General features: G+C 40.9%; 1 protein-coding gene across 1 annotated transcript in view; it reads left to right on the forward strand.

The window, feature by feature from the left end:
* The window catches only part of LOC150078425 (putative DENN domain-containing protein 10 B), a 122,713-nt gene that overhangs the window by 86,174 nt on the left and 10,995 nt on the right, over positions 1-25,544 (forward strand). The window contains exon 6 of the mRNA XM_090384562.1: positions 13,680-13,774. Within this exon, the coding sequence (XP_090240688.1) occupies positions 13,680-13,774 (95 nt within the window). The remainder of the gene's footprint in view (positions 1-13,679; positions 13,775-25,544) is intronic.

Here is a 25,544-nt window from a genome sequence, read left to right on the forward strand (position 1 = left end):
ACAATATATCTCATTCGTTGGATCTCTTTATCTAACACGTACTTTAGTAAGGAATGTTCAAATTTCGTTGCGAAATTTATATTTTTGTCTTTAAAAAAATCTATTAATTTTAAAGATTACTATTAATATATATTTTTAGTAGCAATGAGTAAAATAGATATTATTCCCCCCCCCCTTTGATTATGCCATTGTTTCATAATATTAGGTGTATAAATTTAATGATTTTCTATTATGACATTTAGAAAAAAGTACCGGAACATTGTTCCAGCGCATTCCAGCCCAAATACACCACTGGCAGAGCCCAGTAACTGCAGAAGATGCTATCTCACTGAAAACTAGGGATCAGACAGCATACACAAGACAAAGTGTGCCAACAGCATATCCAATCCTAAGTGGGAATGGTATATTCTATGTTTACTCTGTGTGAGGCTATCCCACACTGGAATGCAAGTAGTGTCATTGTGGCTAATCTGCTAAACATTGCAGATTGCCCAACCTAGGGTTAGCAGTTTATCCCTAGGTTGGGCAATCCCATACTGGGGATGCAAGTGGCCCCAGTGTCAGCCAGATTTCTATTGTGAATGGGGTTAACAAGATGTGGATCCCATACTAAGCTTGGGGCACCAGTGTCAGCAATATATGTAGCACTGCACTGTAGGTAGCAAATATTACATGAGAGTTAGATGGGCAAGTCCCAAGGAGGTGGGGTAGCAGCAGCTGAATACTTACTAAAAGAGATTCCATGATGGGCATCACAAGTCCTACTATCAACAGTATCCTTTGCAAGAAGGTTCCTTGGATTGCAACGCTGGTGACTCATGACTCTGATGTATGGGGGTGCTGCTTCTTAAAGTTACATTAAATTCCTTGGTTATAAGACATGTAGACTTTTTCTTTTTTTGTTAGTTTTTGGTGCATCAGCTTCTGTGGCCATAATGCACCTCCTAAGGTTTTTGCATTTTACTGTGATCCAAGCCTGAGGCGGGATTCGAACCCGTGACCTTTGGGTTGCCAGGCAGGCACTTTACCCACCTGGCTAGCCCAGTCGGCGACATGCAGACATAAATGGTAATAATACTAGCATATGAATAAGAAACAAGTTAAAAATACTACAAAACATTAACCAGACACTTACCATTAACAGACTTAGGTAATCTCAAAATTTTATTTAAAAATAAAATTCATTCTTTGGTGGCTATTATTTGTTGAAAATAGATTAATAACTTTTTCATTCAAGTTTGGTGCACTGTTCAAATCGGCACTGCTCGCTCTGCAGTTCCTTTGACTCGTTTTATCACCTCTAAGAAATGCATACTGGCAACCTGCCAACTAGGCATTGACTCAACAACTAGGGCCAAAATGTGGAATTGTGTTATGCACAGTTCCACCTACGGTTAAACTTCAAAGTTGAAAATTATTTTGCATTTTTGTTCGTTTATTATTGAAATGATTATTGGAAATAGAGGATGAGTATACTATATTAGGTATTAGGTATGTTCGGGGTCTGACGGCACCTGGGATTTCTCCCATCTCCATGTATGTTCTCTGTATCGGACAAGCCAGAGATTTAAAAGTGTGTGGGGTATGTACTATGTAGTTCATTGTGCCCATTGTTCGTCCGCCCTGTTAGCCTCCGGGCCCCTAGTGAGACCCGACGTTACCAATACCCGCCAGGGGAGGCCGGCTGAGTGTTACCAATATTTGTACTCTGGTGGGTCTTGCCACTTACTTTCCTGGGATTTCAGTGTCTAGGGCCAAAAAAAAAAAAAAAAAAAAAAAAAGAGAGATATCAAGGTTGAAATTAGTGATACTTAACAAGTTAGTATTAATAGTATGCAACGTGGGGCTGTGCGGTGCAAGTGAGTTTTAAAAACCAAATAGGTTCGGACAAGAATTTTGATGTTCTCTTTTGATTTTGACATGTAGGGCGCTGTGCAAGACAAAAGTTTGGGGGGAGGATGAAGACTGGAGGGAATAAATTGGAAATAAGGGGCTGACAGAGTAGATAGCCCCTGCAGGTAGTGAGGCATGCCTGTGCCCCACCAGAGTGAGAAAATTGGAGAGACGAGGAGAGGCAAGCCGCTCCTCCCCCCCCCTCCCCAGGAGTTTGGAAAGAAAGATCCACTCAAGTGAGTGCGGATTTGGGTTGCCAATAGGCTGTCTCAGCAGGAGACTGCCACCATATGTCGTCTCCATCAGTTTGCCCGCCCTAAAAAGCTGGACGTTGAGTCTCATCTAGGTGGGACACTAATAGGGGGCTAAATCTGGGATTTCATCCTTTCACACTGCATGTGGGCTAGGTCCTATTTTCTGGTCATTATCTTGGAGTCATAATCAAGTCTACTGGCTGTCATTATGGGGTTTATCCCTTTCGTGATGTTTGCAAGTCCTTACACTACCTTTTGTCATTGTGTAGTGGGTCTATGCTGCAAGGTCTTGGGGCAGTGTCCCTTTGTTCTGATGTCACTACTATTTAAAGGTGTTTTTCGCTTCCATTGGCGGTAATCATGACGCTTGTGATTATACAATATATTGTCACTTGTCTTTTTCCAGTGCTTGTAGTCAGTACAAGGTCTGTATAGTCGGCTCCTCTGTGTCGTCTCGCTGCTATTTGCAGGTTTGTTTTGTCTCATTCCGTTAAGGTCTTCTGTATATGGCAGTTAGTGTTTGGCACCTGGTAAATAATCCCTGGGTAAAATCAGTTAAGACTAAATATTCCTCTATCATATCTAGTAGATGTGACTGAAGATCCCTCGGTAGATAGTGAACTCTAGTTATTAGTCTGCATCTAAGATCTTCGTATTGGTCACACTCAAACATAATGTGCACCCAGCTTTCTTGTTCCCCGCAAGTACAACGCGGGTCCTCCACTATTCCTAATGCTGTAAGCTTTGCACTGAAAGCACTATGACCCGTAAGGAGGTAAGTCGTGTAAAGTCCGGGTTGCAGCCAGGTTGGGAGAATGGGGTATACTCTGTCTACGTCCAGGATGAAATTTTTGGTGATATTCCCTTTTGTTGTGTTTGTCCAGCGGTATTGCCAGGTTTGTTTTAGGTATTTCTGCAACCTGTTCTTTTCAGCCTTCTGGGTTGCACTGTTATCCACTGTGTAGTCTAGGTGGGTGCAAGGCATTCCTTTGGTTATATAATAGGCTATTCCAGTGCGTATGATGTCCAGGTCAAGGGGAAGGGCACCGGCCAAGACGTGTAGAGCAACAGTGCTAGTGGTGCTGCAGGCTCTGGTAATGGTTAACATGATAGTTTTATGGATTGAGTCGATTATGCATCTATTTACGGCGGTTGATGCCTTGTGATACCAAACTGCAGAGGCATATGTTATAGCTGATAGGAATGTCATTTTATAATATAAGGAGAATACGCGCCATTTAAGTCCCCAGTCATGACGGACCACACAGGCTAGCAGTGCAGAGTACTTCCTTATCTTTGTTCTTAGATGTGTGAGATGCTGCTTGAAGGAAAGATTACAATCTAATATCACCCCCCAGGTACTTAAGCTGGCTTTGAAGTTTAATTGTGGTGTTGTTCACCTTTATTTGCGGCGGCCTGCGCAGGTCAAGGGAGCCTTTCAGTAAGATTGAGGATGTCTTAGTTGGTGAGATTTTTAGGCAGTGTAAGATGGTCCATTATTGTAGTATCTTGATGGCATGGTTTGCTTTTACCTCCAGCTGCGCTCTACTGTTGGCAGCAATTTTCAAGATCAAGTCGTCGGCAAAAGCTTGGGCTGGACATCACCAAGGTCCACGGCCAAGAACTCATCCAAGACGATGTTCCACAGGAGCAGCCCCAGGATGGAACCCTGGGGGCAACCCCTGCAGACACGGCGGTTTACCCTACCATAGGGTGCCATGACACTAATACTCCTGTCGGTAAGATAAAACTTGATAGTGAGATACAAGTTGCAGGGAAGGTTGGCCCGCCTTAGTCTTGCCAGGACACTTGTCCACCAAATGGTGTCGAAAGCCCCGGCAAAATCTATGAAGATGATTAGGTAGTATTTACTGTTGGAACTGGCCACACCGTGCAGCAGATATCTAAGTGCCTCTACTGTCAAAGACTTGGCCTTAAAGCCGAACTGGGTAGACATGTGCAGTTCAGCACTCTTGTAATGTGTACCAATTCAGGCATATAGCATTCTCTCAAATAGTTTGCTGATCACCGGTAGCAAAGCTATCGGTCTATAGGTGGTTGGCTGTTGTGGAGGCTTCGTGGGTGTTTTTGGGATCAGCTTCAGTCCCGCAGTTTTCCAGTTTCTTGGGAAGATGCCTTGATCCAAACAGTTATTGAACAGATTTAGAAGGAGTTTGGGGGTCAGGTCCGTTACTTTTTTGATTATTTCTGGCTCAAGATAATCGAGGCCAGGGCACTTATTATTTCTTACATGATTTGCCACGGATTTGATGTCATCTAGCATGAACAGTGGTTCACGGGAGTCGGTGGTGTACATGTCAATTTCTTGGCATATTCTATGCTGTTCAGGTGAAGTAGGCATAGCAGTCTCTGGGAAAATGGTGCCCAGAAAATTTGTGATTGAATGTTGCCATGTGGTGGTTTGGCTCCCCTGTGGTGTCAATGTGGTAGAAATAACTTCCCCCCTGGGGAGTTTGTTTGTGATTATCCTATAGACAACCCCCCATGGCTCATTATTTCCTGTTATGCCTGCCAAGTTTTCCCAGGCTCTTTGTTTGCTCTTGTTTATTGCATCCGTATATCTGTTTCTTGCTTCTCTATAGCGCTCCTTCAGTATCTGGACCTCTTTTTTTTTTTTTTTTTTTTTTTTGTAGTTGTTGGCGCATCGGCTTCTGTGGCCGTAATGCACCTCCCAAGGTTTTTGCAGTACTTTGATCCAAGCCCGAGGCGGGATTCAAACCTGCGACCTTTGGGTTGCCAGGCAGGCACTTTACCCACTCGGCTAGCCCAGTCGGCATCTGGACCTCAGCAGCAGGCCATGTGCGTCTTGCCCGTTGAAAGAGTTTTCTTCTTCTCATGGTCTCCTTTCTGAGTTGCTGGATCTCATGAGTCCACCACGGAACTGCTCCCGGTTTGGGATTTCTCCTCTTCATTGATGCTTCACTCGCCGCAAGTATTATTTCCGTTACCCTCTTTTGATTCTCATCTGGGTCCCCATTCTGGTTTGTTGATACCAGGTGTTCGGCCACAGCAGGCATTAAGACCTCTCTGAACCTTTCCCAGTTTGCCCAGCGGATGGCGAAGCGATTTAGTGTTTGTTTAGGTATCAGTAGCCTGTTTAATAATCTTCTGATTTGGCAGGTAATCACCCTGTGGTCGGAAGTCGTCCACAAGTCTTTGACGATCCAATCCTCAACGTACCCTGCAAGGTTTCCCGTGGACAACGTGACATCAATAGTCGCCTCCCACAGGGTATTACAAAATGTAGGCATCTGGTGTGGTCTGTTCAGGATAGTGAACCGGGAGTTCGAGAGAAAGTCCTCTAAAATCTGTCCATTTCTGGTACCTCTCCTGTCTGGGGTCAGACTGTGCCGGGCTGGGGAGCGGCAGTTTACATCTGCCCCAATTATGATCCTTTGATCAGGGAGCATGCCGGTCAAGGCTTGCAAGTACCTGGTGATGGGTGAGATGTCCTCGCCTGGCCTGCTGTAAAGGGCCACAGCATAGATTTGGCCCAATGGCATTAAGATGTGAGCACACGCCGCCCAGGGTGCACAAAGCTGTGTTACTTTAGTCACAATATAATTGGGATTGCGGACCACAACTGCAGCCCAAGGGGTGTCACTCTCGTCATGGACTATTTTGTATGCTGCCGGTTATCCACACACTCGTTTTGAGTGGGTATATGGTTCCTGTAGCAGTAGGACGTCAGCTGCTTCCTCGTCCGCTATGACCCTAAGTTGTTGGGCCACTGCTCCAGCTGTCTGCGTGTTATGCTGTATTATTGCAATTTTGGATCTGTTGTACTCTTTAGGGCGTCTCTCCATAGTCAGTTCGTGACTGGTATAACAATTTTACTTTAAGATAAAGCGAATGGTCCATTTTCCCTGCCTTATAGTTTGTCCAGATTGGATCTTGCTCCTTGTTTGGACATGTTTTATATTCATGTCCCCTGCCAGAGCAGTGACCGCAGGTTGATTCTGTTTGTGTGGCCGTATTTACAACACCGGAAACATTTCGGGATTGCCATATGCTCCCGGAATCAGTGGGATCCCCATTCAATGTAGATTCTCTTTTGATTCTTTAGTTGCTGCCAGACAGTCGGGGCCAGCTCTAGAACCCAGTTTCTGTTTGGTCCTGCCCTAGATCTGAAGGAGTACCTGGGCTGCACTAAGGTTCACTGTTCCTGTAGTTGCTGGGGGGTCGGTCTCAGATTTCTGTTTATGATCTCAGTGGCTAACTGTTCCGGGGTTAGGTCTATGTCAAAGACAATGATAACAGGTCCTCTCTTTTTCAGCAATTCTGCAGTCAAACCCAAGGTGGCAATTTTTGGGTTATCCAGTATCGTCTGTATGTCTTCGTTTCAATAACAAGTCCTACATTCCTCGTTTTCTGGATGGACTTTATCTTAGTAGCTTTGAGGTCATCCTTTAGTTCCTTCATCACAGTTGTCTTTATTTCTTCACTAGTTCTCTTTTCCTGGGGGCCATCTGTGGCCACAGGTCTAAGCACAACCAAGTTGGGTGTCATCAAGAGAGGTTGCTTCCTTTTTTGGGGCCCACTCTGAGTTTGTTTTCCCTGATTTTGGTTACTCCTCAGCGTTTCAGCATATGTGGAAGCACGCTGTTGCATTTTATTTGCCCCACAGTCTTTATAGGCCTGCAGCCTTGCGGTGATCTTTTCATTCTCAACATAGGTCTTGAAAAGGATAGTCTCCATCTTGTTAAAGATTGTGATGATTTGCGACCTCACAAAGGTGATCCTGTTATTCGGTTCTTTAAATATTGATTCCAGTGCTGTTTTGAGTGCCAGTGACTTTTCATGGACAGTGCCCACTGGTAGGGAGGAATCCATGTAGGGAGTTTCCTGCTGCTTTTCGTTGATTGTTTCTTTGTTAACATTGACATTTTCTTGAGTGTCCTTATTCTCAGTTTGGGAGCGTGTTTCATTTCGTGACCTGACCATTTCCTTATACAAGGAGAAAATCACCCTACTTATTTATCCCTGCTAGCAAAATTCCTGTATATCATTGACAAGACACCATGAGCTACTCTTGCAGCCATTTTTCATTGCTCAGAAAACTTCATTTTATCTGAATGGTGCAACATGCACAAACTCCAAATATCAGTGGAAAAAACCAAACAAATGTTACTGAAAGGAATATTAAATAGACCACTTAACATCAGGTTAAGTAAAAAATCAATTAAACTAGTCAGGAATTACAAATACCTAGGGAGTAATCCTAGATGACTGACTAAACTTCATAGCCCACACAAAATACGTCATCAAGAAAATAAAGAAGATAACAGGCCAACTGATCAAAATCACCGATCAGAATCACCAACTGATCAAAATCACAAATTCGGTCCTTGAAGTTGTCACAGACATTCTCTCAGATATGCCAGACAAGCTGTACTTGCTACCTGGGAGTCTAAAATGCTAATGGAACTGATCAAGTGGACCCAATTTCGGCGAAGTCCGGACGGTCTGTGACAGCCAAATCCTCTGCGTGCACCTTCACGATGGTGGGACTGTTAGTAATCCTGGGTATAACCTCCATGCACAAGTACATGGTGGGTGACCACCCAGGTGTGAACCAACGTAAGCAGGGGTCGAGGTGTGGCACCCACACCACATGGAGGAACGCCGCCCCTCTATGTTACCAGGCAGTACTAGGTGGTACATGACTCTCATCAACCGGTGAAATACCACCACTTTGCTTATTGGAGGCTTGAAGTGGTGGAACCCATGTTTAGTCTCTAGAGCTAAGTTCCGGTCAACCCTTCCCTATCTCTTCCATCATGCAGTATGATTGATGACTTTTGAGGTTATGATGAACGTCGTGGCGAGATCCAATATTCCTTACATTTTGAGGGTACAGCTCTAAACGGTGTTCGCAGGCCGGCCGCTAGTTAGTACACCAGACCGAACCTATTGGTAACTCTCTAGGAGGCTTCCAGATCAGCTAGTGTATAATCTTGCTACCTCTACTCTACCAGATAGTGACTGGAGGGAGTCCGAGTAGTGTGTGTATGCGGGGAGCATTGTCGAGGCCACGTTATGTCAAGGATCTGGGTATATTCTTAACATGTGTACGCCATATCCAAAAATTTCATTACTTCATACAGCATGTCCCACCCACTTTTTCTTACTATTGAATACACCATGAATTGTCAAACTAATAGAGCAAGCTTATCTGCAAAAAAGATTTAAACCTCCCAAGCACTTCCTAATTCATTTCACAAATATATGTGGTCTCAATTCTAATCTCAACGATGTCCATTTCCACTTGCAGTCTGCTAAACCCCATGTACGTTTTCTGACAGAATCTCAGTTATCGGTTGATTCAACTACTGCTCATCTCAGATGCCCAAATTATTCGCTGTATGATTCCTTTTGCCTCAATGGTGGTACTTGTGCATATGTCCGTTCCGATATTCCCTGTCAGAGACATGGCAATTTGGAATCTCCTCTCTTCGATCTTCTCTGGCTTAAATCTCTCTACCTCATTGTGTCAAATTTATCTGTTGTCTCTACCGTTCTCCCAACTCCACTAATCACTTGGAGCTCTTTGACTTCCTCTCTTTGCAACTTGACATTCTCCAGTCCAACTTTCCTAACAGTGAGATAATTTTCGTTGGTGATTTTAATGTTCACAACTCCAGCTGGCTTCCATTTTCTAGTCAAACCGACCCAGCAGGTCGAGATGCTGAGGCTTTTGCAATTACTAATGACCAGCACAGATTGTTCATTTACCTACAAGAATACTGGACAATCCTAATCATACAGCCAATACGTTTGATCTTTTTCTCACAAACAACCCTTCTAAGTACACGGTTGAAGTGAGAGGTCCTTTAGGCACTTCAGATCACAACTTGGTGATTGTTTCTTCTCCAATGGAACCTTTATCTCATGACTATTCCCAACCTTGTGTTGTTTGGCATTACAAGAATGCAAAATGGGATGACCTGCGAGACTTCTTTTCTTCTTTTCCATGGTCGGATTACTGTTTCAAAACATCTGATGTCAACGTTTGCTAAGATCGTGTCAGTGAAATTATTCTTGCAGGAATGGAATCCTTTATCCCACACTCCACTTTAAAATCTCGTCCTTTATCTAAACCTTGGTTTTCCAATAAATGTGCTAAGGCTGTTCAAGAGAAGAATGTTGCATATCGTAATTGGCTTGATTCTAATTCTTCAGTTTCATTTTCTGTCTACACCAAAGCTCGCAACAATTGGAAAGCAGTTATTAATCAGTACAAACTAGAGTTTGAACAGGCTAAGAATAGAAAACTTACTTCTTGCCCTAATGGTAGCCGTGCATTCTGGTCTCTTGCCAAAGCTATTGGCTGCAACTTTTGCCCATTTCTGTCCAAACCAGATGGTTCTGTTGTCACTTCAGCCAAGGATAAAGCTTACCTGCTAGCATCCCATTTTTCTTCCAGCTCATGTATTAATGATCTTGGTAAAACACCTTCCACCATTCCCAACATGCTCCATTCAATGCCTCCTGTGGTCTTCCATCAAAAAGATATCAGAAGGATTTTGATGAATCTTGATGCTAAGAAAGCCCCAGGTCCTGATGGTATTTCTCCACTTGTTCTCAAAACCTGTGCTCCTGAACTTACTCCTATTCTTTGCCACCTTTTTTCACTTTCTTGTTCCAAAGGTGTTTTTCCTTCTGCTTGGAAATTTGCTCATATCCAGCCAGTTCCTAAAAAGGGTAACAAATCCCTCCCATCCAATTATCATCCCATTGCAATTACTTCTACTCTTTCTAAAGTAATGGAGAAATCATTTAACCGCCAACTCTTAAACTCCCTAGAAACCTTCCGTCTGATCAACGATCGCCAGTATGGATTCCGTGAGTGTCGATCCACTGGTGATATTCTGGTTTATGTTACCCATTTATGGACTAATTCAGTGGAAAGGTTCGGTGAAACACAAGTAGTTGCTCTTGACGTCTTAAAGGCTTTTGATCGTGTTTGGCATAAAGGTCTTCTAAACCAGCTTCCATCTTATGGTTTGCCAACTGTTTTTAGTAATTGGTTATCCAGTTTTCTCTGTGATCGCTCACTGAGGGTGATGGTAGATGGCTCTCTGTCTTCTAACTTCTCCACTAATGCCGATGTCCCCCTAGGTTCAGTTCTTTCTCCCCCGCTCTTTTCCTCTTGTATATTAATGACCTTCTTCAATTGACTGGAAATCCTATCCATAGTTTTGCCAATGATAGCACATTGCATTCCACTTTCCATTTTGAGAAACCTTGTCCTGCTCAATCAGCTTCAACTTCTCGAAAATCTGCTACCAATTCCTTAAATGCTGATCTTCAGGTAATTCTCCAGTGGGGCAAAGACAACTTAGTTGATTTCAACCCTTCTAAAACTCAGTCTTGTCTTATATCTCACAAAAAGGATTCTTCTGCTCCTATGCTTATCTTTAGTGACACTCTGATTTCTTGGCAAAATGATATATCTCTTTTGGGGATTACCCTGACTTCTAATCTCTCTTGGCACAAGCACATTACAAATATTGCTTCCTCTGCATCTAAAAAACTTGGTTTTCTCTTTCGTTCTCGGCGTTACTTTTCTTCCAAACAGCTGCTCACTCTGTATAAATCACAAATCCGCCCTGCCATGGAATATTGCTCCCACATCTGGGGTGGTGCCCCCAAAACCTCTCTCAGGCTTCTTGATTCCATTCAGAAGAGGGCAGTTAGGTAATTAATGATTCATCTTTAACAGAGTCTCTCCACTCGCTTTCTCATAGACGTACTGTTTCTGCTGCATGCCTCTTCAACAGATACTTCCATGGGCACTGTTCTTCTGAATTGGCTTCTATAATTCCCGCTCTCTCTTTCAAAACAGTCCGAACACGTGCCGTCACCAGCCAACATCCATTTACTATCCAACTTCAAACCCACAGAACCAACTTTTCATCTTCCTCATTTATTCATTCAACTGCCGTTTTCTGGAACAACCTTCCTTCATACGTATTTCCTGAAAATTACAATCTACAGAAGTTCAAGTCCAATGTCAACAAATATCTTCTTTCGTCTTTTCAACCTCCCACCCAAACATGGTACTAAGTATTATAGGTTCTAATACCTCTCGTGTTTGGGGTTCACATTAAAAAAAAAAAAAAAAACTAAAACGGCTTGGGGAATCAAGCCATCTACTCTGAAGCTCTATTATGAGAGCATTCTAATCCTGATAATTTGCTATGCTACTGGCACCTGGGGCCAATAAATTAATCATAGCCTATTAAAGAGATATCTGCTCCAGGCCCAACGCTTTTTCTTCTTTGTTATTTCAAGGGCCTGTAGGACCGTCTCTGCGGCCGCTCTCCAAGTGATCAATGGCTAACTACCAATACAGTACAAAGTGGCCTATCATTACCTACAATATCACTGAAGACAAATACCGGCTAGGATAAACAACTTCAGCATAAATCTAATAATATCACCAAAAGAAGATAACAGCAGCATCATAAAAACCATGACCGAGGCCTGGCAAGAGGAATGGACCAAATCGCACTTGAGAAGAATTGCATTTCAATTCCTTCCAGTGGTTAAGATCTCTACAAAACAGGAAATTCAATGGTTTCGCCCAGGCCTAAATCTTACATTCATGCTGACAGGGCATGGGAGCATCAACTCCAATCTGTTCGTTCTTGGGCTCTCTGACACTCAAAATTGCTCTTACAGCCTTCCAGAAACAATTTCTCACATAATCTATGACTCGTTTTTACCTGGACATCAGAACAGATTACATCTGGAAACAAATATTTACAGACTGGAAGAAGCAGCACAGTGGTCTCCAGTAAAAAGACCTTCATGGCATTTGCCAATTTTGTGGACAAGGTTTTCAAGAGAAGATGCAGGATAATGGACTCAACACCCAACAGAAGAAACCTGCTACCATCTTCACCTGCTCTCCAACTACTTTCACTTCTCACATTCTTTGCTAGAATTTCTCAACTGTATCTCCCCACTCCTCCTACCACTTCTCCTTTCTGAGGATTTTTTTTTTTTTTTTTTTGGAGGCTCAGGGAAGGCTCCTCTCTGGAGGAACCTCTTCCTGGGCATACTATCAGTGCACTGTGTACACCTTGGTGTACCTTCTTGTGGCTAGGGACGGGAGGCAGGTGGCAGTGAACAAACTTGTTCTATGCCCCATGCCCGTGAAGATGCCAGGAGCCGGTAAACAACACTCAACAGAACAAACACCACTACACACCCACACTTATCAATGCCAGCATTGGCACATACCTCATACAGATGCTACAGCGGTTAATGGGGGAAACCCCAGAGACTGCCGTGAAACATAAACACATTTTTGTCCTTTCTGTATACATTGTACTCACCATATTCAAATTCCACATCGTTTATGTCTGAGTGGCACCATGTCTCCAATATCCCTACAATGTCTGTATTTGACTACCAGTACTTCAAATTTGGTTATTGAGATTCCTAATATATCTGAGTTTTTGTTGATTCATTTATGCCCTAGTTATTTTAAAATATTTATTTCTCCTAATTTTTACTCTTCAAAAATATATATATATTGGCAAACCTTACCTTGAGGATTGACTGATTATTATCTGAGTATTGCTTGCTCCAGTTATATTAGATATCTATTCTGGAATTCAAAATAGTTGTTTCATACTAATATATTAAGTATCCAGTTATTTACTTTGGAATTAAAAATAGTTCTGCTTATTATATGAGGATAGCAGATTTATTTTTCATTAAAGTGCACTTTGTCATGTAATGCTCTGCAAATAATTCATTATTATTTTTGTATGTGGTTATGAAAATAGGTTGCCATTAATGAAACACATATATATTTCTCTTAATGAAGGTTTTTTTTTTTTATTTTTTATTTCAGCATTTGTTTTTGTAAAAGGCACTAATTAATAATTTTTGTCTTTTTACACAAGTGTATATTTGTAGCATTTTTTTAATTTTTTTTATTTTAATATAAAAGACCTGTTAATACATAAACTTTTCAATACCCCATACTGGTATAACTGAACAAAATACAAATAACTAAAAGTACTTTTAGAACATATAAACAAATTAAATGGATTTAAAATATAGTTCGTCGCATATCATAATGACCGTGTAATTTTCTTTTTACATATTCATAACTTCTTATAATCATATGAAGAAATATTAATAATCATATGAAGAATACCATTTCAGTGCTTTCCAGCAGGAAGTTAGATCTGCATTAAAGTTTTCTAGATTCAATTTCTAAAAGTCAGCAGGTATGCAGAATAACTAACAGAAAAAAAACTTATACTTGTATATGAGACTGGCTAAATCAAAACCCAAGCCATCAGAAATTCCTCCAGTCTGTGACCAGATTGTATTCAGACTTTTCCAAATGAGTGCTTAATGACTAAGTCACAGAAGTTAAGTAATATTCCAGTAATTCATGGCATTATTAAAAATCATAGATATTTTGATTGCTCCTTTAATTTTAATTTAGTTTTAAAATTATTTTGCTTCTTTCCAATCTTACAGAAGCCTTTGCAATGACTAAAACTCACAAAGACATTGCCGTATTTATGGTACGGCAAGCTGAAAATGAAGAACTTTCTGACCAACAAGTTATCAAGGTATGATTCATTAATATTAATTGAGGTATGATTCATTATTAATATTTTGTGTAAATTGAAAATTGTGATAGATTTTATTCTGTGTAGTTAGCATTAGCATTAGTAGAGGCATTTGATGCAAGAAAGCAAGCTTATGCAGCATCAGCCAAAAAAAAAAAAAAAAACCCACTTCCACTTCACCCCTCTGTTCGTTCAAAATACCTGTCCAGCTGAGCCTTAAACTTATTTAGGCAATCAACCTCCACCACAAGGGATGGAAGTCTGTTCCACCAACCACTTGCTGGCTAAAGGCAAACTTCCGCACGTCTATCCTACATCTGTCTTTCCTCAATTTGAATTTATGCCCTCTCAGGTGATTTTTCTGAGCTAGAGGAAGAATCCCATCAGCATTGAGCATGCTTAAACCATTCAAGGCTTTATACACCTCTATCAGATCACCTCGCTGGTGCCTAGTCTCCAGACACTGTAATTTGCAAAACTTAAGCCTTTCTTCGTAAGAGCACCCCTTTGTTCCATTCACTAATCTTGTTGCCCTTCTCTGTACTCGTTCCAGCAGCTCTACATCCTTCTTGAAATGAGGCCTCCAGACCTGTATACAGTACTCTAGGTGTGGCCTGACCATTGCCTTATACAATGGAATAATCACCTCCTTATCCCTGCTGGAAAAATTCCTGTATATCATTGACAATACTCCATGAGCTACTCTTACAGCCCGTCTGCACTGCTCAGAGAACTTCATATCTGCCTGCACAACCACCCCCAAGTCCCTTTCATTCTCTACCACTGTCAGTGTAGTACCACAGAGTTGATACGTTGCTCTGGGGTTGCTGTTTCCCATGTGTAGTACTTTACATTTGTCAATGTTAAACTTCATTTGCCACCTCTCAGCCCATCTGCTCAACCTTTCCAGATCCTGTTGCAGCAGCATAGTGTCAGTAGTGTCCTTGACAACCCTGCCAACCTTTGTATCATCTGCAAACTTGGACATTAAGCTTGATATACCATCATCAATATCATTTATAAATACAGAAAACAATAATGGACCCAACACTGAGCCCTGAGGGACTCCACTAATAACATTGGTCCACGATAAGCAGTGTCCATTGATTACCACTCTCTGTCTTCTCCCCCTCAACCACCCCTTTATCCATAGCAGCAATTTGCCTCCAATATCACAATGCTCCAATTTGTGCAGCAGTCTTCCATGTGCAACAGTATCAAAAGCCTTTCTAAGATCCAAGTATATAATATCAAAGTTATTCCCTGCATCCAGTTCTTTTGTGACTGCATCATAGTATCCAATCAAGTTGGTCAGGAAAGACTTCACCTTAACAAAACCATGCTGTGTCTGAGCTATAACTGAAGTCTTGTCTAAATGATCCTGCAGTGCTTCTTTAACCAGTGCCTCCATTAATTTTCCTGGAACAGAAGTTAAGCTCACAGGTCTATAATTACTTGTGTCAGCCTTTGATTCTCCTTTGTGAATTGGGGTCACATTTGCACATTTCCAGTCTATGGGTACCTCCCCTGAGTCCAAGGAAGTTCTCATAATTATGGCTAAGGGTTTGCTTACTTCCTTTGCTGCCTCCTTTAATATAACTGGATAGATCCCATCCACCCCAGGTGCCTTTCTTGTGTTTATCTTCAACAGTTTCTCCTCCACTTTACTCCCAGTTATTTCAAGATTCTGTAGCTTACTGCTAGAGTTGAATACACCTCTGGCATTCCCCTTGCTGAATAACTCCTCATGTGTGAATGTCGATGCAAAATATTCATTTAGTTTGTTAGCTACCTGAGCAGGATCATCAACAGTTGACCCATCAATATCAAGTGGACCAATCTGATTCATCCCCTTCCTTCTAGAGTTTACATAAGTAAAGAACTCTTTGCTGTTTTTCTTTGCATCCCTTGCCAAATATTTCTCGTAATCTGCCTTCGCCTGCCTAACCTCCTTTGTAACTTGGTTGCATATCAACTTGTATCTATCATAGGCTTCTGTGTCATGTGTTAATTTGTAAGTATCCCATGCATTTTTCTTCTCTGCCATATGCCTCATTACTTCATCTGACATCCATTTTGGCCTAAACCTTGAACAATATTTCTTAGTTGGTATGTAAAGCCTAGTAGCTTCCAAGATAAGTTCTTTGAATGCTTCACATTTTGAATTTGCTGTTGGTAACATCATCAGTTGGTCCCACTGTATAGAATTTAAATACTGTCTCAGTCCATCGTAGTCGCCTTTACGGAAGCAATAACCCTTCCCTTTACCCCTAATGGTAGTGACCTCTTTGAGTAAATCACACTTCAGCACACTGTGATCACTGCCACCTAGTGGTTCATTTATCTGCAGATTCTTAATGCATGAAGAATCACTGCTGATAATCAAATCAAGAGTATTCCTCCCTCTAGTTGCCTCCCGAACAGGCTGATGTAGAAAACAATCATCCAATAAATCCACAAAAGCCTTGCTAGTGTGTGAGTAACCAGCCCCCAAATTCCAGTCAATATCTGGGAAATTAAAATCTCCCATTATAAGACTCTCTGATTTACTGGCCCACTCTATTTCCCTGTACAGTTCCTTATTATACTCATCAGAGTCATTAGGCCTATAGCACACTCCTACTCTCAATTTTGATCTCCCAATGCTTATGTCACACCAAACTGACTCAACACTGCACTGTCCAGCGATGTCGACTGGCTTCACTTCCTTGGTTTTTATGTGTTTCTTAACTAATAGCATAACCCCTCCCCCCTTCCTATCCTGTCTATCCTTTCTGTAGACGTTGTACTCCCCAAATTGTAGTTCTGCATCCCTTATATCTGTGTGACACCACGTCTCTGATATCCCAACAATATCTGCCTTTGATGTTTTGAGCAATACCTCAAATTCATCAAATTTATTTACTAAACTCCTAGCATTGGTGTACACGCAAGTATACCTGCACCTGTTTCTATTCTTAGCTACCCTAACACAACCCATGTGTTTACTTGTACCGCAATGGCTCCCAGCAGTCTCTGAAATACCATGCATCTTGTTTTTCGGGCTTCTGCTTATTCTAATAGAAGCAGTGCAAGAATCTCTTTCACCTCTGCCAGTGGCTACTGTCAATCTATTTGTCTTTGTCTCCCCCAAGCTAGCAGTTTTCCGACCCACCTAACACTGCCTCGATAGCATCAGCAAATATTCTTGCACCCTTTCTATTTAAGTGTATCCCATCCCTGTAGAAGCAATCTCTCCTGTTAACAAGTACAGTCCAGGCTGAAAAAAATTCTACCCCTTGAGCCTTGCACAATCTTTCCAGGGCCGAATTGATCGACAAGGCTCTCATCATATACTCCCTCCTATCGTGTCTGGGCAGAATTGCAGACACTTTCAAATTCAACCCTAATTCTCGGCTTTTGTTCAACAGTGACCTGTACTTGTTAAGTAATTCTGCCGGTCTCCTACTCTTAATATTATTAGTGCCAACGTGTACAACTATATCACCTTTTGTGCCCTTAAAAGATGATATTCGCTCTACAACGTCATCAACCTTTGCCCCTGGCAGACATACCCTGGTCCTGTTCCACCTAGCTTTTTTACAAAGCATGTTCCCCGTTTCCCTGACAATAGAGTCACCAACAACTACTAGTTCCTTCGGGACCAGCGCATTCTGCCTTGGGGGTTGTCTCTGTGTCACGCGATGCCCAAGTGCAAGCTCTGGCGTTGATGTGGGCAGCTGAGAGCTTGATGGGCCCTCAATTTAGTTTCTTCGAGGGCATCCACCCTGTCCTTCAAGCTCTCATATAGGCCCACAAGAACGCCGAGTTGTTGCCTGATATCGATACACTCCTTGCATCGTGCACACACAAAGACATCCCCCTTGGCAGTATCATGTCCCATACCCGATTGCTCTGCAAACATCAAGCAAACAGTGCATTTTATAAGGCTGTGAGTCAGAGGACAACTGGCCCCCTCAGTTCTGCTCTGTGAGCCACAGCACTTCCATTAGCTTGAGCCTTTTGCTTTGCTGTTGAGAATACTCAGTTATCCTTAACTGAGTATTCTCTCTTCACTGAGTAAAGGGGGAAACCCATTGAGGAAGTTGAGAACATCGTCCTCTCCTCCCCTTTGACATAGCGTTTCCATGCATGCATGGAAACATTATGTTAAAGATATGTTCGCCATTATATGTAGAGGAGGGGAGGATGTTGTTCTCAACTTTGTCAGTGGGTTTCCCCTTTTCATTCAGTTCACTTCAGAGGTGGAAACAGGTGGTATGGGGATGGCCCCAGAGTAAAAACAAGAGTGTATAGGAAATCCATGTGCCATGGACAATATACACACTACAGCACAGCACAAGCCGACACTCATAAAAATGTAATTAGGGCCGTATTGGACTGGAGGAGAATAGCCATGTCACAGCAGATCCTCAAAAATGTGGCTACCCCCAGAAGAGGTAGTTAAACATAGGCAGAGAGAGGCATTCACACTTCTGTGCATAGAGAATGTATGCTGCTGCATACATTCCCTAATGTCTGGGCTTAACAGAACAGATCTTGAGAATGTTAATGAACTTGTCAGACATGCTGTGTGCAGCTATCGGGGTGGAGATTGCACACAGTCATGTCAAAGGTAAAAGACCCTGTATCTATCGAGGGTACAAGTGGAATTATATGTGAGATTTGTTCTTTGGAGTGTAATATCATCAATAAAAATAGGGGAGTCTATATCACCCCCTTTTTGAGACCATAATTCTTGTAAGAATAAACAATTCTGTCTGGCACACTCCCAAGCCATTTCTACTCTCCATGCATGTGTGGAGGATAATTTCCATGCTCCTACAGTAACATGTGCCATGATCCTGCTGATATTATTTAAAGATATGCTATTGTTGATAAAGGAGGTGGTTGCCTTTGAAAGCTATGGTGTCGTTTTATCGCTTTTATCATTTTTAATTTGTAATATGTCTTGTATATTTTTAATCTTACGTATTTTATTTTTATCGCTTTTAACTCTGCATTTGTTTGTGCATTTTTATTTTTATATCAAAATTTTGTCCTGTTTTATTTTATTTTAATTTATCTTAATAAAGTTTTGGTCATATATGGTTGGTGTATTCAGTTGCAGTTAGCATGAGTTGTAATACCATTGTCGGTATTATTAATTAAAATTAGAAACAAGGGCCCCTAACACATCACCCTGGGTCCTACTTATAACACCTTATAACTGGTCAACATCTAGAATCGCCCATTTTTTAATATCCTTTGTATTTTACTAAGAAGTTCAACTCTCTTTTTTTTTTTTTAATAAAGAAGAATGTTTGTATGTTGTGCTTGTTGGTTACTTGTGTTATTGTATGGCTAAGGCAAGGAAGAGAATGGAAATCCTTGGAGAAACATTAATAGATTGTAGGTCAGGGGTGGCGAACTCATGGCATGCATGCCCAAAGTGGCACATGTACAAATTTTTTGGAAACACACGGAATTCAGTCCCAAAAAAATTTCAAACTTCGAAACATCACTCTAGAAAATCCATCTTGAGTGTGACCTGCAAGCACCTGTTCTCTCTGCCAGGCATGTAGTCACATGCCTGGCAGAGAGAACGGTGGCGTCACACCATTCAGTAAATAGCTGTATTCATGCATTGATTTGTTTGAAGTCAGAGTGCTAAAATGTACTGACGAAATTGTGAAAAAAATGTGTGATTAAATGTCTTGAATATCGCCTTCCGAGGGGCACGCGAGGGAAGTTTTTAAAAGATTTAGCCAATTTTGTCATGCACACTTAAGAAGGTTCGCCACCCCCCCCCCCCCATTGTAGGTTTTACTGGAGGTTCTCAAACTGCTATCATAGTTTCCGAATTGCTTTGGAAACCAGTTTCTCCAGATATCTGTTGTTGGCAAAAATTTGTTATACATTTAAGAAGTTCAGTGACCCAGACTTCCATTTTGAGATGTAGCCCTTGTTTACAAACTGCTTATGCCAATTATAAATTAACTTAGGTTGTGGTGGATCCTTTCCATGTATGAAAACCACATTGCACACTTATGAATTTGACAAAGACTGAATTTGTCATTTAATTTTTGTTCATTTAATTTTGCAAATTAAATGACACAAAATGCTTTTGCCCATGGGGAAGGGAAAACATTCCCCCCCCATGCAGATGGGATGGAAATTGCATTTTTTGTGGGGATTTTAAAAATTTCATGATTTATTTTGTATTTGAGAATTATTGACATATGTGTGCTTTGTCGTAAGAAAAGAAATAAGCATCTGTAAGTGTTTACCTTTTTTTTTTTGAATCACTCTTTATGTGATTATTCTGTATTGAATATAATATTTCATTAGTTTTTGCAGGCTATTTATTTTTACGCTCTAATTTCAGCAGTATATTTGATTTACAACCCCAGATACATCATTAGCATTAGCATTAGTAGAGGCATTTGATGCAAGAAAGCAAGCTTATGCATCATCAGCCAAAAAAAAAAATAAATAATAAATAAAAAATAACCACTTCCACTTCACCCCTCTGTTCGTTCGAAATACCTGTCCAGCTGAGCCTTAAACTTATTTAGTCTATCAACTTCCACGACAAGGGATGGAAGTCTATTCCACAAACAAACCACCCGCTGGCTAAAGGCAAATTTCCTCACGTCTATCCTACATCTGTCTTTTCTCAATTTGAATTTATGCCCTCTCAGGTGATTATTCTGAGCAAGAGGAAGAATCCCATCAGCATTGAGCATGCTAAAACCATTCAAGGCTTTATACACCTCTATCAGATCACCTCGCTGGTGCCTAGTCCCCAGACACTGTAATTTGCAAAACTTAAGCCTTTCTTCGTAAGAGCACCCCTTTGTTCCATTCACTAATCTTGTTGCCCTTCTCTGTACTCATTCCAGCATCTCTACATCCTTCTTGAAATGAGGCCTCCAGACCTGTATACAGTACTCTAGGTGTGGCCTGACTATTGCCTTATACAAGGGAATAATCACCTCCTTATCCCTGCTAGAAAAATTCCTATATATCATCGACAATACACCATGACTTACTCTTGCAGCCCGTCTGCACTGCTCAGAAAACTTCATATCTGCATGCACAACCACCCCCAGGTCCCTTTCATTCTCTACCACTGTCAGTGTAGTACCACAGAGTTGATACTTTGCTCTGGGGTTGCTCTTTCCCATATGTAGTACTTTACATTTGTCAATGTTAAACTTCATTTGCCACCTCTCAGCCCATCTGCTCAACCTTTCCAGATCCTGTTGCAGTAGCATAGTGTCAGTAGTGTCCTTGACAACCCTGCCAACCTTCGCATCGTCTGCAAACTTGGACATTAAGCTTGATGAATCAATATCATTTATAAATACAGAAAACAATAATACTGAACCCTGAGGGACTCCACTAATAACATTAGTCCACGATGAGCAGTGTCCATTGATTACCACTCTCTGTCTCCTCCCCCTCAACCACCCCTTTATCCATAGCCACACTGCTCCAATTTGTGCAGCAGTCTTCCATGTGCAACAGTATCAAAAGCCTTTCTAAGATCCAAGTATATAATATCAAAGTTATTCCCTGCATCCAGTTCCTTTGTGACTGCATCATAGTATCCAATCAAATTGGTCAGGCAAGACTTCCCTTTAACAAAACCATGCTGTGTCCGAGCTATAACTGAAGTCTTGTCTAAATGATCTTGCAGTGCTTCTTTAACTAGTGCCTCCATTAATTTTCCTGGAACAGAAGTTAAACTCACAGGTCTATAATTGCTTGTGTCAGCTTTTGATCCTCCTTTGTGAATTGGGATCACATTTGCACATCTCCAGTATGTGGGTACCTCCCCTGAGTCCAAGGAAGCTCTCATATTTATGGCTAAGGGTTTTCTTACTTCCTTTGTTACTTCGTTTAATATAACTGGATAGATCCCATCTACCCCAGCTGCCTTTCTTGTGTTTATCTTCAACAACTTCTCCTCCACTTTACTCTCAGTTATTACAAGATTTTCTAGCTTACTGCCAGAGTTGAATACACCTCTGACATTCCCCTCGCTGAATAACTCCTCATGTGTGAATGTCGATGCAAAATATTCATTCAGTTTGTTAGCTACCTGGGCAGGATCATCAACAGTTGACCCATCGATATCAAGTGGACCAATCTGATTCACCCTCTTCCTTTTAGAGTTTACATAAGTAAAGAACTCTTTGCTGTTTTTCTTTGCATCCCTTGCCAAAGATTTCTCGTAATCTGCCTTCGCCTGCCTAACCTCCTTTGTAACTTGGTTACAGATCAACTTGTATCTATCATAGGCTTCTGTGTCATGTGTTAATTTGTATGTATCCCATGCATTTTTCTTCTCTGCCATATGTCTCATTAGTTCATCTGACATCCACTTAGGCCTAAACCTTGAACAATATTTCTTAGTTGGTATGTAAAGCCTAGTAGCTTCCAAGATAAGTTCTTTGAATGCTTCCCATTTTGAATTTGCTGTTGGTAACATCATCAGTTGGTCCCACTGTATAGAATATAAATACTGTCTCAGTCCAACGTAGTCGCCTTTACGAAAGCAATAACCCTTCCCTTTACCCCTAATGGTAGTTACCTCTTTGAGTAAATCCCACTTCAGCACACTGTGATCACTGCCACCTAGTAGTTCATTTACCTGCAGATTCTTAATGCATGAAGAATCACAACTGATAATCAAATCAAGAGTATTACTCCCTCTAGTTGCCTCCCGAACAGGCTGATGTAGAAAACAATCATCCAATAAATCCACAAAAGCCTTGCTAGTGTGTGAGTGACCAGCCCCCAAATTCCAGTCAATATCTGGGAAATTAAAATCCCCCATTATAAGACTCTCTGATTTACTGGCCCACTCTATTTCCCCGTACAGTTTCTTATTATACTCATCAGAGTCATTAGGCCTATAGCACACTCCTACTCTCAATTTAGATCTCCCAGTGCTTATGTCACACCAAACTGACTCGACACTGCACTGTCCAGCAATGTCAACTGGCTTCACTTCCTTGGATGTTATGAATTTCTTAACTAATAGCATAACCCCTCCTCCCTTCCTATCCTGTCTATCCTTTCTGTAGACATTGTACTCCCCAAATTCCAGTTCTGCATTCCTTATATCTGTGTGACACCACGTCTCTGAAATCCCCACAATATCTGCCTTTGATGTTTTGAGCAATACCTCAAATTCATCAAATTTATTTACTAAACTCCTAGCATTGGTGTACACGCAAGTATACATGCACCTGTTCTTTTTCTTAGCTACCCTAACACAACCTATGTGTTTATTTGTACCCCCAATGATTCCAAGCAGTCTCTGAAATATCCTGCATCTTATTTTCCAGGCTGCGACTCATTCCAATAGAAGCAGTGCAAGAATCACTTTCACCTCTGCCAGTGGCTACTGTTAATCTATTAGTCCTTGTATTCCCCCAATCTAGCAGTTTTCCGACCCACCTAACACTGCCTCGATAGCATCAGCAAACATTCTTGCACCCTTTCTATTTAAGTGTATCCCATCCCTGTAGAAGCAGTCTCTCCTGTTAACAAGTACAGACCAGGCTGAAAAAAATTCTACCCCTTGAGCCTTGCACAATCTTTCCAGGGCCGAATTGATCGACAGGGCTCTCATCATATACTCCCTCCTATCGTGTCTGGGCAGAATTGCAGACACTTTCAAATTCAACCCTAATTCACGGCTTTTTTTCAACAGTGACCTGTACTTGTTAAGTAATTCTGCCGGTCTCCTACTCTTAATATCATTAGTGCCAACGTGTACAACTATATCACCTTTTTTGTCCTTAAAAGATGATATCCGCTCTACAACGTCATCAACCTTTGCCCCTGGCAGACATATAATCATGTAAAAGCAAATCCACAAACAAATCCCTCCCTTTTAAAATACAACTATAAAGCTAAAATATATAGGCCTATCCAATGTTATACATTTCTGATGTTTTATATTTTGGATACTGTAATGAAGATGATAATTTTTGATAATAAAATGATATATTATTATAGGGTGGAAATGTATTATCGATAATTTTCAAACTATAATAGAATAATGATGTTAATAAGTATAAGAAATTGAAAGTAGAATATTTTTGTAGCCACTTTCAATGCCCAGCTGCAGCAGGGCACTGAAAGTGGTACAAAGGTTGGGAAATCAAAATAATTTAAAAATACAGTGGCAAAAGCAATAATATTTTTGTGATGTCACTGATTTCCATACAGGTACTGGATGTACAAGAGGAATTTGAACTGTTATTTGGGAAAAATTGTTGCAAGCAAGCATTTGAAAAATTAACTGGCATTTGGTGTGCGGAATGTCCAACTTAGTTATGGCAAATGCTTTCATACTGTGTAATTTGTGGTCATTGTTTAATTGGAGTTTTGTCATTGTCATTGGAACCAGTGTGCAGAGAGCTGTTTGCTATCATGCTGTGGAAGCTGCATTCATCGGGACAGGCAAGCATATTTGAAATGATGCAGCTGTGTCTGATAGCCCACATATTTAGCCAGATGGCCTCATAAGCAATTAATGAAATGCTGTGTTGTTTGGATTGCTGATTATGTTTGGGGGGTGTAGAGGATGATGACGTTGTGGGGCATTGAGCCCATGTTATTCTGCTTGCTCCAACCACAAGAATGGCTCATTAGAAAACTATAAACTTAGTTATTAATTACTGGAATAAGTTACCCTCGTGAGTGGTTGAGGTGGATGGTTTGGGGAAATTGACCATGCCTTCATTTGTAGTTTGTGAATTCAAGTAGGTGATGAAAAATGGTTAGGGCGCCTCCATAGCCAGGTGGGAAGGAGCAGCAGTGCGTAGCACATACTTCTTGATTAGACCGGGGTTCGAGCCCGTCACCACCAAATATGGAGGATGCGGAAAGGTCAGGGAATGACCACCGCATATCCCGGAGCAATATGGCCTTAGTTGCTAATGCTCCTAAAAACCAAAATAACAAACAATAACATAACATAACAAAAATGGTTAGCTGGATACACACTGATGTGAAGAGGGAGTCAGAAATATGTAGTTTATTTGATTTTATTTTATTATTTATCTGTCATTTTTATTTTTAATTGTTTATTTATTTATTTATTTTTTTGCTGCTACAGCAAAATTCTAAGGCTTCTTTGTACCATATGACTAATAACTAATACTGATACTATTTGCTGAGCCAATTCATGTATTTTTTGTTAGCATGAAGTCCTTTCTTTTGATTTTCTCGAAAACCACTTTTCATTACCCCAGAGTTAGAATATAGTTACAGGAAATTCAATTTTATTTACATGAATTCTTTTTGCTATGATTTTAACAGCTAAAGAGATAACATGAATTCAACTTATAACAAGCACAAAGGCTCTCTCTTTCACACATGAGTTGATATCACATGCATGTATTCTCTTTGTAGAGTTTACATTTTAATTGGTCATCTGTTCATTAAATTAGGGATAGGAAAATTGTGGCTAACATGCCACTCGTTACCTGCAACTCAATTTTAAAAAGTACACTAGGTGTACTTTTTAAAACGTGCGTGTACTATTTTTCACTAGTTGCTCTATGCATTTTTAGCTGTGTAAGGTATTGGACTCATTTCCATCTTTTAATTAAAAGCCACTAGCTTCCCTGAAAATGACAAAACAAAACTTTTCCAATCAATGGTGAATCTTGTATCACTTTGAAGGGGAAAGGAGGATAATATTAAGACCAGGTATTATATGAAGTAATTTATATTCCATATTATGTTTTATGTAAATACAATA

This window comes from Mastigoproctus giganteus, chromosome 11 (assembly GCF_048544385.1).
Source record: "Mastigoproctus giganteus isolate SK-2022 chromosome 11, ASM4854438v1, whole genome shotgun sequence".
NCBI classification, from domain to species: Eukaryota; Metazoa; Arthropoda; class Arachnida; order Uropygi; family Thelyphonidae; genus Mastigoproctus; species Mastigoproctus giganteus.